The 14,819-nt window shown below is 42.0% G+C and overlaps 1 protein-coding gene and 2 long non-coding RNA genes across 3 annotated transcripts in view; 1 reads left to right on the forward strand and 2 right to left on the reverse strand.

Moving 5' to 3' along the window:
- The window catches only part of LOC135905002 (uncharacterized), a 51,154-nt gene extending 42,043 nt beyond the window's left edge, over positions 1-9,111 (reverse strand). The window contains exons 1-2 of the mRNA XM_065436001.1: positions 9,096-9,111; positions 4,020-4,079 (exon numbers count right to left, since the gene is read on the reverse strand). Of these exons, the coding sequence (XP_065292073.1) occupies positions 4,020-4,079; positions 9,096-9,111 (76 nt within the window). The remainder of the gene's footprint in view (positions 1-4,019; positions 4,080-9,095) is intronic.
- Positions 1-14,819, forward strand: part of LOC139061335 (uncharacterized) — a 69,569-nt gene that overhangs the window by 47,305 nt on the left and 7,445 nt on the right. The window lies entirely within an intron of this gene.
- LOC135904979 (uncharacterized) overlaps positions 12,709-14,819 on the reverse strand; it is a 28,167-nt gene continuing 26,056 nt past the window's right edge. The window contains exons 3-4 of the long non-coding RNA XR_010565276.1: positions 12,848-12,885; positions 12,709-12,777 (exon numbers count right to left, since the gene is read on the reverse strand). This is a non-coding gene — a long non-coding RNA (uncharacterized lncRNA). The remainder of the gene's footprint in view (positions 12,778-12,847; positions 12,886-14,819) is intronic.

A 14,819-nucleotide genomic window follows, 5' to 3' on the forward strand; every position in this document is an offset into this window, starting at 1 on the left:
CCTGAAAACAAAAAAGAAAAATATTAATTCACCGTGGATGACAAGAGGACTACTGCATTTATCGCGTCGTGTTTCGCGATTGCGCAAATCTAAAAGAAATAGTAATCCTGACAAAATTGCAGAGTTCAATGATGCCAAGAAGGAACTGCACCAAAAACTAACATCTGCCAAGGATTTCTACCATGCTGTTACTTTGCCAAAATTAATGAAAACAAACCCTCATATTTTCTGAAAATCGATAATGCCAAGTAACAGCACAACTAACAGCTTAGTTGTTAAGGACATGGCTGTTTCAGATTCACTCACGATTGCTTCCGCTTTTAACACCTATTTTCATTCCGTGTTCACACAGGATAACTCTTCACTTCCACCTTTTAGCTGCAACTCATACCCTCCTATTTAAGACATCGTCGTCTCTAGCTCAGGTGTTCTGAACATGATCCTCCATTGAGATACTAAAAAGAACTGCGGCCCAGATGACATACCCAATTCTTTCCTCGTTCGCTACTCCCTTTGGACATGCAGATACCTCTCCGTTATCTTCTGTAAATCATTATCCACCTCCACTGTTCCCCAATCCTGGAAGCTTGCTACGGTCATTCCGATATACAAATCTGGTAACGCTCAACTTCTGCAGAACTACAGACCCATTTCATTAACTGCCCACTCATGCAAGTTACTCGAACATATAATTTTTAAACACATCACGAAATTTCTTAAAAGCCACAATATCCTATCCAATTACCAACATGGTTTTCGTCGCGGATATAGCACCACTACCCAACTAATCGAATTCACGCACGATATTTGTCATCCATTAGATTTAGGCGGACAGATTGATGGCATTTTTGTTGACTTATCCAAAGCTTTCGACACCGTCCCACACCCAAAACTCCTCTACAAGCTAAACTCCATTCTAAATAACCCTTCTCTGGTTGGTTGGATACATAGCTTCCTAACCCAGCGTTCTCAGTCTGTGCAATTTAACGGCTCTATTTCCTCTCCTGTCAGTGTTTCATCCGGCGTCCGACAAAGTTCCGTTTTAGGCCCGCTTCCTTTCTTATTATATGATGACTTGCCGCATTGCGTGACCGTTAGTATTCGTCTTTATGCTGATGATTGCATCCTCTATCATAGTATTAACACACCAATGGATCATGATTTACTTAATGACTCCTTTGCAAAATTTTGTAGGTGGTGCAAGGAATGGCAAATTAACATTAATTTCTCTAAAACTGTTTCCATGTCCTTCTCCAGACGCCCATCTCCATCACTTTTCACATACACTTTCCATGGTCAAGATTTAAAAAGAGTAACCGAAATTAAATACCTTGGTCTTCATTTCTCCCATGACATGTCATGGTCGAAACGCATTGACATCATATGTAACAAAGCTTTTAGATGTCTCGGTTACCTCCATCGTTCATTGCGTAAGGCGCGAAAGGATACCAAACTGATGACGTATAAAACACTTATCCACCCCATTCTTGATTATGGCTGCATCATATAGAATCCTCATAAGAAATGCGATATTAAAAAGTTATAATCAGTCCAAAAGAAATCAGTGCGCTTCATTTTTCGCAACTATAGCCGAGATTTTTCCCCTTCTTCCCATTATACAGCTACAGGTCTTAAAGTTCTTTCATCTCGCCACCGCTTAGAATGCATGAAATTTTTACACACGCTGATTCATTCTGAGCGCCTTGATACACTAAATAATTATTTGAACTTTAGTCCACCTTCTATCACTAAGAGTTCTCATAATCTCAACCTTATCCCTTTCTTTTGCCAAACGGAGATGTTCAAGCACAGCTTCTTTCCGCTGGCCATTGAACTCTGGAATTCACTGCCTGGAAGCATCCGCTCTTTACCTATGCAAGAATTTTTGAAAGCAATTACATATACTTGATATCCATATTTTTTGTGCCTATATCTCGTTTTCTTGCTTTCCTTTTTTTTCACTACCCACTCCTGCAATAGCCCCACCAAGGCTGCAGTATGTATAAATAAAATACATTTATTTATTTATTTCGCATACTGCCAATCCTATACAGGATCACAGCTGGAGGCACTTGTACAAGAATAGTATACAAGAATAGATATGTAATATTAACAGCACAAGACAAACAAAACATGTCAAATAAATGAAAACGAATGGTAAGATTTCAAAGCAGGTTGGACAAAATTTAACATATGAAATTCATGGTCACTGCAATCTTGCACCGCTCTCAAAAATAAATCTAACTTTATAAGTAAGAAGGGTCCAAGCTGTTCCACTTTCTAGTAGCAAGAGGAAAAAGAGAATTTTGAAAACATTGAGTGTGCAAATAATATTCTGTTAGCTTTTGGTCATGGCTTTGTCTAGTTTTCCTGGCTGTATATTTGGCTACATATCTGGAACCCGCTGTGGTTGCTTGGTGGCTATGGTGCTGGGCTGCTAAGCACGAGTTTGTGGGATTGAATCCAGGCCATGGCGGCCGCATTTCGATGGGGGTGAAATGTGAAAACACCTGTGTACTTAGATTTAGGTGCATGTTAAAGAACCTCAGGTGGTCCAAATTTCCGGAGTCCCCCATTACGACATGCCTCATAATCAGATCATGGTTTTGGAATGTAAAACCTCATAATGTTTTTATACATATCTGGATGGGTAAATGTTTATCTGACAGTTGATTATCTGGTACAGAACTTTCATTCTAGCAAATTTTGCTTCGTATTTCAGCGGCCATACTCCTGCAGTTTTTAAGACCTGTGTAAGGGAATCAGATTGTCTGCATTTATTATAGATGACCCTAACCACCTTCCTTTGTATTCCTTCTAGTTTATCTTGTTGAGTATATGAGAACCACACCATATTTCCGTATTCTAAACTTGATTTTATATAGGTAGTGTAGGCTAATAGTTTAATGTCAGGAGGAGCTGAGTGGAGCCGGGGTCGTATATACATCAGACGTTTGAAAACACTTGAGGTTACCTGCTCTATGTGAAGGCTGCATCGAAGGTTGTGCATTATGGTCAGTCCCAGATACTTTTAGTGTTCTACTGAAGGTAATACAGAATAATTTACTTGGTAATGGTAAACAGACCTTGTTTTCTTTCTTGTTATTTGAAGTAGTGTCCTTATGTATATTCAGATTCATTTGCCAATCAGCACACCACTTGCCTATGGCCTCTAGGGCACTGTTTAGCATGATGTGGTCTGCTTTTGAATTAATTTTGTGATAGAAGATAGTCTGCAAATAGTTGTATCTTTACGTTAATTTTACTAAGCGAGTCATTGATGAAAATTAGAAATAAAACGGGAGCCCTAACACCACTGTTAGGCATGCCTGAAGTAATGTTGGTTGTATTTGAGGCTAGTTTAGTTTCAATTATTGCAATGTGTCATGTCCATAGCAACCAATGACAGGCTTGCTTAAATGGTTGTTGCCATCATGGAGCTGGACAACACCAGATAAAATGGCCAAGCTGTGCCACCATTTCGTCTTTTGCTGGTTGCTTAACACCCATCATGGCTCCATTTTTGAGTTTGGGGCTCTAGAAGTGCGTGGCGGAAAGCAACTTTCATCTGTTTCCTTTAACTGGATGAGTATATTTGGCTGAAGTTAGACACTACTAATCATCATGCCAGAAGGTGATTGACATCATTACAAAGGAAAGTCTACTTAGAAAAATGACCTCAAGAGCTTGAAGCATGCGTTCATCCCAGCAGCTGCTTACTGCAAGGAATTGCAGCTAAGGAGGTTTCAGTTTTCTCCCGTATATGTACAAGATTAAGGTTTGTTTCACCCTCCTTGAATTTTGGCATTCTGCATACTTGAAATTCTTGAATAGTCCTTGAATTTTGAATTAAACATTTTATACAAGCCCTGCATTCCAATCCAGTGTGTTTCCAAAATCCCTTGAAACTAATGAAAACATGTGTCAGAACATGTGTCAAAGTCTTTAAAGAATCGCTGTTGACGCTTTTCTTGTCAAAGGTGTGGCCATGGCTTGCAGAGCTGTCATGGTCAACTCACTTGTGTGAAATGCAGGCCCAAGACCACCCCTCAAAACATTGTTCTGGCGCACCTCATTGTCTTAGTGGTGATGATGACCACCCAGCACAATCACAGTTTTGTGCAACCTAGAAAAGGGAAAAAATAATTTCACTCAGTCAGAACAAACATGTTTCACAAAGAAGCTGCAAAACAGTGTTCAGCTTTTCACAACACATGTCATGCTGATTTATTTATTTATTTATTTATTTATTTATTTATTTATTTATTTATTTATTACATACTGCCAACTGCCTCTTGGCAGTCCAGGCAGGAGTGAGTGTATACAAAGTCGGCACTGCAAGTCAAGAACAACAAAAACTTAGGTTACGAGGAACCATAAAAAAAGAATGCTTAATGATACAGACTATTGCGTCGGGAAAGGCAGCATGTACAAAATTACAAAAATAGGAAAATGGTGATTCTAAAACGAACACGCTTCATTGCAAAGATTGTACGGCAGCCACAAATGAATCAACCGAGGACATACAAGCGACTTCTTGCGGTAGAGCATTCCACTCTGCTATAGTTCGAGGGAAAAACGAGAAGCGATAAGCAGTAGTTTTAGTCGGTGGCATCACAATCGTTTTGCTGTGCTTGCGTCTGGTTTCTCTTGTTTTGTTGAAATTGATGTATATGTCGGGATCCATTTTTGTTTGTTTATTAACGATATTAAACAAAGTTTGTAGGCGATGCAGTCTACGCCGAAATTCAAGCGATGGGAGGCCAGACCGTGTTCTGAGATCAGTGATCGAGACTCGTCTATTATAAATATTATAAATAAATCTAAGGGCTTTCTTTGCACGCTTTCAATGTTGTTGACACCGGTCTTTGTGTGAGGATCCCAGACAGCATCGGCATATTCAAGCAGTGGTCTAATGAGTGTCGTGTAGGCAGCGAGTTTAGTCCTACTAGTGCAGTGTTTAAGCCGGTGTTTAATTAGTCATAGCTTCCTTAGCGACGCCGAAACGATGTATTGGACATGAGCGTTCCAGGTTAACTTCGAGTCAATAACTACACCCAGATACTTAAATTTGTCAACCGTCTTAATTGCTACATTATTGATTTTATATGTGCGAATTGATGGTGCTTTCTTTCTTGTAATCATCATTTGAGTACATTTTGTGGCATTTAAGTTCATGCGCCAGGATTGACACCAGTTATCGATTGCATTAAGGTAATCCTGTATAGCAGTCTGATCATGGGGTGATTGAATGTTGTGGTACACAATACAATCATCAGCGAAGAAACGGCAGCGTACCGGGGAATCAAAGGACAAGTCATTCAGATAAATCAAAAAGAGAAGAGGTCCAAGTACTGAACCTTGCGGTACACCGGAAAGTACAGGAGCAGGTGAAGAAAATGAGTTTCCTATACGGACATATTGTGTTCGATTAGTTAAATAAGAGTCAAGCCAGCGAAGAATTTGCTCATTTTTCAGCGTACATTGTAGCTTCAGCTTTAGTCTTTGGTGACAAACACGGTCAAATGCTTTCTGAAAATCAAGGAAAAGCACATCTATTTGCCCGCCGCAGTCCAGCGCTGCCATGACTTCATTGGTAATATGTAGAAGCTGAGTAACTGTAGATAGGCCACGCCGAAATCCATGCTGTTTTTCCGAAAAGAAATTATTGTTTTCCAGAAAGCTGCTCAGGTGCTTAAAAACATAGTGCTCCATCACCTTACTAGCGGTGCAGAGAAGCGACACAGGTCTGTAATTAGTAATACTGAGTTTATCTCCGAACTTATGAATGGGAATTATCTTTGCTGCTTTCCAATCGTTAGGAAGGACACCTTGCTTTAGACTTTCGTTAAATATTATGTACAGATACTTTGCGCACCACTCCGCATATCTAAAAAGAAAATTATTTGGTATGTCATCAGGACCAGCAGATTTCTTTATATCTATGTTTAATAGGGACGAAAGAATACCTTCTTCGGAAACAAAAAGGTCCGGAAGTTCGCAGCCAGAACCTGAAAATTCTAGGCTATCGTCTTCAGTACCGCGTAGAAATACCGAAGCAAAGTACTCGTTGAACGCTTCCGCAATATTCTGGTTGTCACTGGTCTCGGTATCATTCAATCTAATTTTGGTGACCGGGTTCTTTTTCTCGGTTATGTGCATCCAAAACTTTCTTGGGGCGTTAGATAAAAAATAGTGTAGTTTAACATTGAAAAAATGGTACTTTGAGTCTTTTATTTTTTTCCTAAGTTCGGTACGCATTGACGGTAACACGGAACGATCGACACAACTATTGGGGCGTGACAAGCGTTTTAAGCGGCGCTTTAGCTGCAGTATGTCCCGAGTGATCCAAGGGTTATTGCGGGCCATTCTCTTGCGTTTTGTTGGAATGTACCTGTGCATACATTCCCGCACTGCGTCCTTAAAATGCAACCATAAATCATTGACACACGTGACACCTTGATTTGATTTTTTAAGAAAAATGTCGAAATCTTGCTCTAAGTAGTCGAGTAGACTTTCATCTGCAGCTCTCCCAAAATCCAAGACTTCTTTGTCTGGACAACGGATAATATTTTGCTGTAGATTGCTTTTAAGCAGAATCGCTTCATGATCTGATATGCCTGGTAAAACTTCTACAGTAAATCCTTTTTCACTGACTGTTTCATAGATAAGAACAAGGTCGAGGATAGTTTTTGAGCTTGAAGTAACACGTGTAGGTGTTCCTACTACTTGTTTTAGATTAAAAGAAAATGCCAAATCGAGTAGCATTTCAGCATGTTGACAAGAATGCCGAACACAGAGATCGTCCCAGTTTATCATCGGCAGATTAAAGTCCCCGCATAAAATGATATGAGTATAGTGTTTACTGTGGACGTAAAGAAAATCATGCAGCGATTCCAAAATTGAGATATCTGCATTCGGAGGCCTGTATACTACACCAATAAGAACCTTACATTTGAAAGACGGCACTGCAATCCAAACCATTTCAGCAGAAGTATTGTGTGGAATGGATGTGAATGGGATGCTATTCTTTATTATGGTCGCGACACCACCCCCTCTCGAGCCACGGTCGTGGCGAATTATGTTGTACGAGCTGGGTATTATGTCAGAATCAGGGATAGCATCATGAAGCCATGTTTCTGTTAGAAGCGTGATGTCAGGATTGTAACTAAGAAGTAGGCTCTCAAGGTCATCAGACTTGTTCACAACGCTCCGGGCGTTAACATTTAAAACAGTTAGCGGACTGAAGACGGGGGGTAACTCTAACAAATGTGCTTTAGTCTTACTTTCGCGCTGTTTTTGACTGGAATTAGACCGGTTATTTCAATTTGCTGCTGAGGGAACTGCCCTGTCCAATGCCTCGTCCCATCTGAATGTATTGCCATTGATTCTAACCTTGTCGAAGGATAGAAATACTTTGTCGCCTCTGTCTCGGTTCTCTTTTGTCCAGGTCCAAAGCTTTTTTCTTATTGATTGGACTCTAGGAGAGAAGTCCTCTGAGATGCTGTATGGAGTGTTCTTCAAAGCTTTACACTCTTTCAGTATTTTTAATTTGTCTCGGTAGTCTACTAGCCTTAATATTACGGGGCGGAATTTGTCGTCCCTAGGCTTCCCTATTCGATGAGCTCGCTCAATTGAAACATTTGGAACATTTAGTACGCTGTCAAGGATTTTTGTCGAAACCTCTCGTTCCAAAGATTGGTGTGCTTCTTCCTTCGGTTCCGGCAGACCATACAGTATTAAATTGTTCCTTCGGCTTCGGTTTTCAAGGTCATCTACTTTTAGCAGTAGGCTGTCAACGGTTTTCTGCAGGTCGTCTACCTTGACTGTGTAGGTCTTAACAGTAGTCGAAATATCCTCTACTTTTCGGTCAATGGAAGCTAACTTATCAATACTTTCATCTAGACGCCGGTTTGATATGGCCACACCTTCCTTAAGTTCTCGCAAGTCGTCCATAATTTTTTGCAGCATGATTTCGGTAGACGGGCCTGGATTCAATTCAACGTCCCCGCAGCAAGCTAGTAAGTCCACAAAACAATGGTACACACTATTTAACGCATCTATAAACGGCCGTGGGCACGGCAAGAGCAAAAGACACACATCGTCACTACTATAGCCAGAATCATGGCGGTAGTCTCTCACCTGTATTAGGAACAAAAACGGATTCTTTAGGCGCATGGTTCCAAAGCTCTCGCCGCGCCCACTGGTCGATTGCCACTCTTGAGTTCTTTTTATACTCTCCGATAGGTGTGACGTAGCGGATGGTGGCGCTCGATGTCGGTCTAAGTGCATCGTCCAAGTGCAGCTGCGCAGGCCCGGCATGTCGTCAGCGGAAAAGCCTGTCGATGTCTTGCGCTGGTGGCCACGCAATTCCGTCAGTTTCCATGCAGCTGGATCGGACTCTGTAGCTGAGGCTGCATCGCTGTAGCTGATGCAAATCAGGGCCTGTATTAGGAACAAAAACGGATTCTTTAGGCGCATGGTTCCAAAGCTCTCGCCGCGCCCACTGGCATGCGGTTCATCAGGGGGCTGTCAAGCAACCCGTCAACTGTGCCCCCCCCCCCCTTCCATGGTGGCAGTAGCTAAGTGTACTCCACGCACTTAGCGACAGAGCTTGGTGACTCCAGGGTCACCAGGCCACAAGACCTTTTCTCATCATGTGAGGACTGAAACTCGAACAGCCTGAAAGTACCTCCAGCCCCTGCCACGATGCAATGCACACAACTTCGGTGCTTTTGGTGCTAATGGAGTGGAACGGGTTCACTTAACCGATGTAAAATTATCAAGAGTCCAGACAAGGATCCTTCAGCATGAATTCTAATTTTTTGATCATACACAGTTCACACTTTTTATAAAACAGTTAAACTTCAATATAACGAAATTCTCGATATAACGAAGTATTTAACTTTTCAGAACCTCTTGTCTATAGAACACCATGCAATTAGAACCTCAATTTAGTGAAGTGTGGTTGTATGCGATTTCAATATAACAAAATTTTCCTTCGGCAGCAAAAGAATGCCGAGACAGTAAATTAAAACTTCCGCAGTTGCAGTTGGTCAAATGATTGAATTGCAAGTGCTTGCTTGCAAACGCACCTCTCAAACCACGCATGGCGCGACAAGAGCAACTGCCGATGTGAAGCCGCATCATGTTCAGTATAATGTCCAAGTGTTTAGATGCGAATGAAAGGGTGCGAGGGTGCAAAGGAAAGATGATGGCTTCATGCATGAGTGCCGCCTTTGCGTGCGAGCAAAGGGAAAGAGGGGAGCTCACTCGCAGTAATGTGATCAAGCGTGCTTGAGGGGCGGGGGTGAGTAAGTTGGCGCTTTGCGATTTCTGGTGCATGTCTTGGTCGTGGCTGCCTATGGCTGTAAGCGCGGCTGAGCACATAGTGCGCATGGCTGTGAGCACGGCTGCATGCATACGCAGCCGCGTACTCTGCTTTAGAGGTAATCTGCCGTGTGTGCGAAGAGTGAGCGTGCCAAGTCAATGTTGCATCATGTAAGCTGTCTTCTTGCATGTCTAGTATTAAAGATGGCTTAATCTGGAGCTTTGGTGACCCATTGGAGCGAGAGGCACATGAAGCATTCGCTCCTCGTTGCCAGCGCTTTTCATGATAGCGTCATCCCAGTATGAGTGACGCTATCAGCTGCAATGCAGAGAGCACGCGAAAGAGTGGCTGGCTTCGCTTAATTCGTACCGCCTATGTGAAGATATCCTCGACATGATGTGAAACCGCACCATTTGTCACCAAGCCTCGAATTCATCAAAAAGAATTATTTTCTCATTCAAATTTCCTTTTCTCAATTGCCCGATAATTAAAAAAATTCTGCGACCCCTTTCTCTGTAAGAAAAATAGATCAGCGACTGTACTTATTTGCATAAAAAGTGCATTTTCAGCACAACGAAATTTTGATATAAGGAAGCAAATTGCCAATTTTACCTACTTCTTTATGTCAAGGTTTAATTCTATTACAATGGTGTTGCAGATAATGCATTGGAATGCCAAGGTGCTCATCTGCAATCTGCATATCACAACATAATCTGCAATCTACATATCAGGCAAGGCGTTCAGTGTCGAGGAGACACAGCTCAATTCCAAACAGCTGAATTTTCTCTGGCACTACAACATGACAGTGCTGTTGCCTGATTCGGCGGGGTGGCAATTATTGTTGTCAAGTCTGCTGCTTTTCAACGCAGAGCCCTTTAGATGCCACTTGAAGCAGTGTATGTGTCAGCAAATCTCTCTAACAAGTTAGTAACCATTTGCTTTTATTACATGCCACCTAATTATCAGCTTAGCAAAACAGAATTCTATAGCCTCATTGACGATATCCTGGAACCTTACATTACCACTGGTAATTTTAATGCCTATAGCACTTTCTTGGAAGACTCCCGGCGCGACATGAGAGTCAGGCTAATCGAACACTTATTTGTACCTTCTTATGTGTACCTTTTCAATAAAAATGTGCCTGCCTATTACAGTGTCCAACATAGTTCACATTCTTCAATAGATTTAGCAATTGGCTCTGCACTCTTTCCAAATTTACAATGGAGTGTTATAAAATATGCCTTTGTAAGTGACCACATCCCTGTACAGCAACATGGATTTCCACAACATACCCCTTTATGGAAACTAGCCATGTTCGGCTGGGATCATTTTAAAGAATCAAGTTGCTTCTCATCAGATTTTATCAGTGATTTTAATATTAGCTACTCACTAGTGTACCTTCTGCTTCTATCATCGACAAAGCAAACATATGCATTCCACAAAAAAGTGGTAGCTCGTGCAAAAGAAACAACAAAGCATGTGGCATACTTTGTCTATCCTCAAGTACTGAAAATCTGATTGAATTCAAATGTAATAAATCCTAGGGAAGATGGATTCAATGGCAAGCTAGGAAGGTGAGCTGGGAGATGTTCCTCTCGAGCATCAACTCGTACACACAGAAGACGAAAGTATGGAATGGCCTAAGGATGCTTAAAGGGCCCCTAAACCACCCACACTCTTAAGCAAAATTACACCCTTTGGGGCGTATCTTGCCACAAAAATAATCGCGTCTGTCTTGTCCGCATTTTCTTTCTTTAATGCTGCGAGCTCGGTACTTCCAAGTCATGGACAGCATGCATGTTATCAGCATGACAGAGCATTCTCAACAAGAAAGTATCGAGCACAGCATTTTCAAGAAGGGAAATGCAAGCAATACAGATGACGATTATTGTTGTGTGGAAAGATATGACCCAAAGGGTGTACATTTGTTCAAGAGTGCAGAGGTAGAAATTTAGTTGTGGTGTTGCTGTTGTGCACGAGTCTGCAATGAACATGTAGCCGTGATAATTTTTCGAAATGGTGCCGCAATAGTAGAGTTCTGCATATGATGATTGAAACACGACCCTCACTTTTTTCGCTCTTTCCTTCACTATGCTCTGTTCATCGGTTGGTCTCTCTCACCAAGTGCTCCTCCAAATGTCACATGGTGTAGGTCATCGCCAATGCGCTTTTCAATATGGTCCGCTTCCGGTTATTGTGACTCCGCACTTCTCAACTACCCACTGTCGCTGCCGTGCCGGCCCATGCTGCTGTGGACCCTGTGTTGCATGCACGTGTGTTGCACACTAGGCATAGCGCAGGGCGTCTTCATGAGGCGGCGGGTATTGCGTCATTTCGTTTCTCGAATCTGCGCTTTTGCAGCCAAGCACTGCACACGGATGCCTTCTAGCCATCGTGAAACACTGCCAGGCTCTGTTTGCGCAGAATCAGACCACTAAGCGCAACCGTTGTGAAACTCAAGTGAGTTGGCACTTGCGTTGCAGGCTGTAGTTACCGATTGGCAAGTGCGCACAAGCGAGCAACACGGCGAGGGAGAGCGGGGAATGTGCGCACTTGCTAGCACACTAACCGTAAGTTGTAGGTTCTTGTTTGACTAATTGACAGCGTTTGCTCTTGGTGACATCACCAGATGCACTCTAAAAATAGTTTGCACCCTTTGGGGTGTATATTTGTCCCACAACAATAATCGTCATCTGCCTTGCTTGCGTTTCCTTTCTTGAAAACTCGGCGCTCACTACTTTCCTGTCAAGAATGCTGCGCCACACTGATAACGCGCATGCCGTTCGTGACTGGGAAGTACCGGGCTCGCAGCCTTAAAGAAAGGAAAAGCGGGCAAGACAGATGACGATTATTGTTGTGGGACAAATATGCACCCCAAAGGGTGCAACTGTTTTTAGAGTGTGCATCCTGGTGATGTCACAACAAGCACTGGGGATACCGGAAAGGCCTGGAGAGAAGCACAGGATTTTTTTTTTATCTTGTGGTGCGCCTGTGGCACGTAGCATTGCCACATTTGGCATTGTCGATCGTGACAGCATTCTGAACTCGATGCGTGTGTTTAGTTGAAATGTTTTAAAAATATGGAGGTGGCTTGGGGGCACTTCAAGGGGCAACAAATCCACCCATTGCGCCTACTGAATAAAGAGGGAAACAAATTGGAAGACCAGGCTGACACTTCTGAACATTTCGAGTGCTAGTTCAGCTTGATCCATTATTTGGAGGCATTTGAAGATGGAAACAAATTGGAAGACCAGGCTGACACTCTTGGTGAATATTTCGGGCATGTTTCCAGCTCGATCCATTATTCAGAGGCGTTTCTGCAATACAAAGAAATAGGATGTAAGCCACGTAATCGTAAATGTAGCCCAAGCGACCCTGAAGCCGTCCTTTCACCTTTGCATAGTTGAGAGCTTCCATGACCACATGCCGGTGCTTTGTGCCTGGTCCTGATAGATTTATTTTTATGTATGATATGGTTAAGCACCTTCAGACAGACCCACAAATCGCTCTACTCACACTATATAATGCTATCTGGGCAGCTGGACATCTTCAATCTGCATGGAAAGAAAGTGTTGTCATCACTGGTTAATAAATGAGACCTATTGTGAGCGGTTAGTTTAAAATTGCTCAAGCCATTTTAGGATATCAGGATTCAAATGCAAACGAGAAAGTTCTAGTAATAGGCGTTGATAAGCGATTTTGCCAAACGCTTTCGCGTAATCCAAAAATATGGCGTCTGTTTGTATGTTACGGTCAATATTAGCATGAACGTCATGAAGAAATAGTGCAAGCTAGGTCTCACAAGAACGGCCCCTCGGAACCCATGCTGTGAAGGATGAAAGAAGTTGTTAGCATCTAGAAAGTTCATAATATGAGTGTAGATTACATGCTCCATGATCTTGCAGGGAACAATGAGATGGGGCGGTAATTTATGGGAGAATTTTTGTTGCCCGATATGTAGACTGGAGTAACCTTCCCCATCTTCCACTCGTCTGGCATGGTGCCTGTGGAAAGTGACTGTGAAAATAATAAATAGAAAAACTCTGCAGAAATGTGTTTCGTGTTTTTTAGTAGTTTAGAGTTAATGTCATCGATGCCAGATGATCAAGACAGCTTAATATTTTCTATCACAGATAAAAGCCCATGTAATGTGAATGCGATGGCTGACATGTTGCATTGTATATTTGTGGTTAGTGGGGGAGGAAGTGTGTCCATTTCATTAGTGGAGACTGAAGAAAACGCGTTGTTGAACATATTAGTGCAGGTTAAATCTGTCACTGATTCACTCAGCTCGTTAGTAAGATTATTGATATGCGCTACTTTGGGATTTATCACGTGCCAGAATTTTCTTGGATTAGTAAGTAAAATATTTGGCCGGTCATAGTGAAAAAAAGGTTCGCTTGGCATCGCAAATTCCGATTAAGTACGCAGCTTCGGCAGCGTAATATTTCTCCCACGCAACTGAGCTTGCCTTAACTGTAGCGTGGCGATAAAGGCGCTTTTTATTTTCTAGTCGTTTTAAGAATCTCGTAAACCATGGTTTTTGTCGATTGGATCGAATGGTTATCCTGGGAATAAATTGGTTCTTTAGTTCGCATAGTTTGTTTTTAAACAACAGCCAGTTATCATAAATCGAATGGTTATTGAATTCATCTGCAAAGGTAGAAAAGAATGCGTTTAATTCAGTATTTATAACCTCATAGTTACCTTTGTCATGTAACCAAATTATCTTCTTGTGCATGTCGCGTGGTGGGGGAGCGAAAGTGAAGGCAGCATGAATAACTTTGTGATCACTAATCTCACAATGATATGTAAGGGATGTTAAGCTTTCAGGATTACTGGTTAGTATAAGATCTAAAATATTGGCAGATGTCCCCTACACACGGGTTCGCCCCAGTACTAGCTGTGTTTAATCATAATTTAAACACACTTCTATAAAGTTGCTCGCTTCAGTTTGATTTGTTAGTAAAGCAGTGCCATTGTGGCAGTTAATGTCAAGAAAATTAAAGTTTCCAAAGAGGAGAATAATAGCATTGGGATGCTTTGAAGTAATTTCATTTAGTATGTTTAAGAGATTAGAAAAGACCGGTTGATGGTAAGGGGCTCGATAACAGACACCTAGCAGTACTGTTTGTGGGGAACATTGACATTTTAACCACAGTGTTTCCAAGTGGCTGTCAATTTTAACTCGTGTGCACGGCAATTGTTGGTTCACAGCAATCGGAACACTTCCCCCACGTACGTCTCTCCGATTGCATCGATAAACGTTGAAGTTGGAAAGATCGGCCAGGACTTCTGTGTCACTGATTTCTTTTGTAAGCCACATTTCTGTTAGTATCAGTGAGTTACTGGCGGATGATGATATAAGATTCGATACGTGTTCACGCTTTGGCAGAAAGCTGCATATGTTCGTGAAAATTACTGAAAAAGACAGATTATTACATAAGATGGGAAAGTGAGTTCTTATATTCGTGGGATAATGCGATTG

This window comes from Dermacentor albipictus, chromosome 6, assembly GCF_038994185.2.
Source record: "Dermacentor albipictus isolate Rhodes 1998 colony chromosome 6, USDA_Dalb.pri_finalv2, whole genome shotgun sequence".
In the NCBI taxonomy this organism is placed as follows: domain Eukaryota; kingdom Metazoa; phylum Arthropoda; class Arachnida; order Ixodida; family Ixodidae; genus Dermacentor; species Dermacentor albipictus.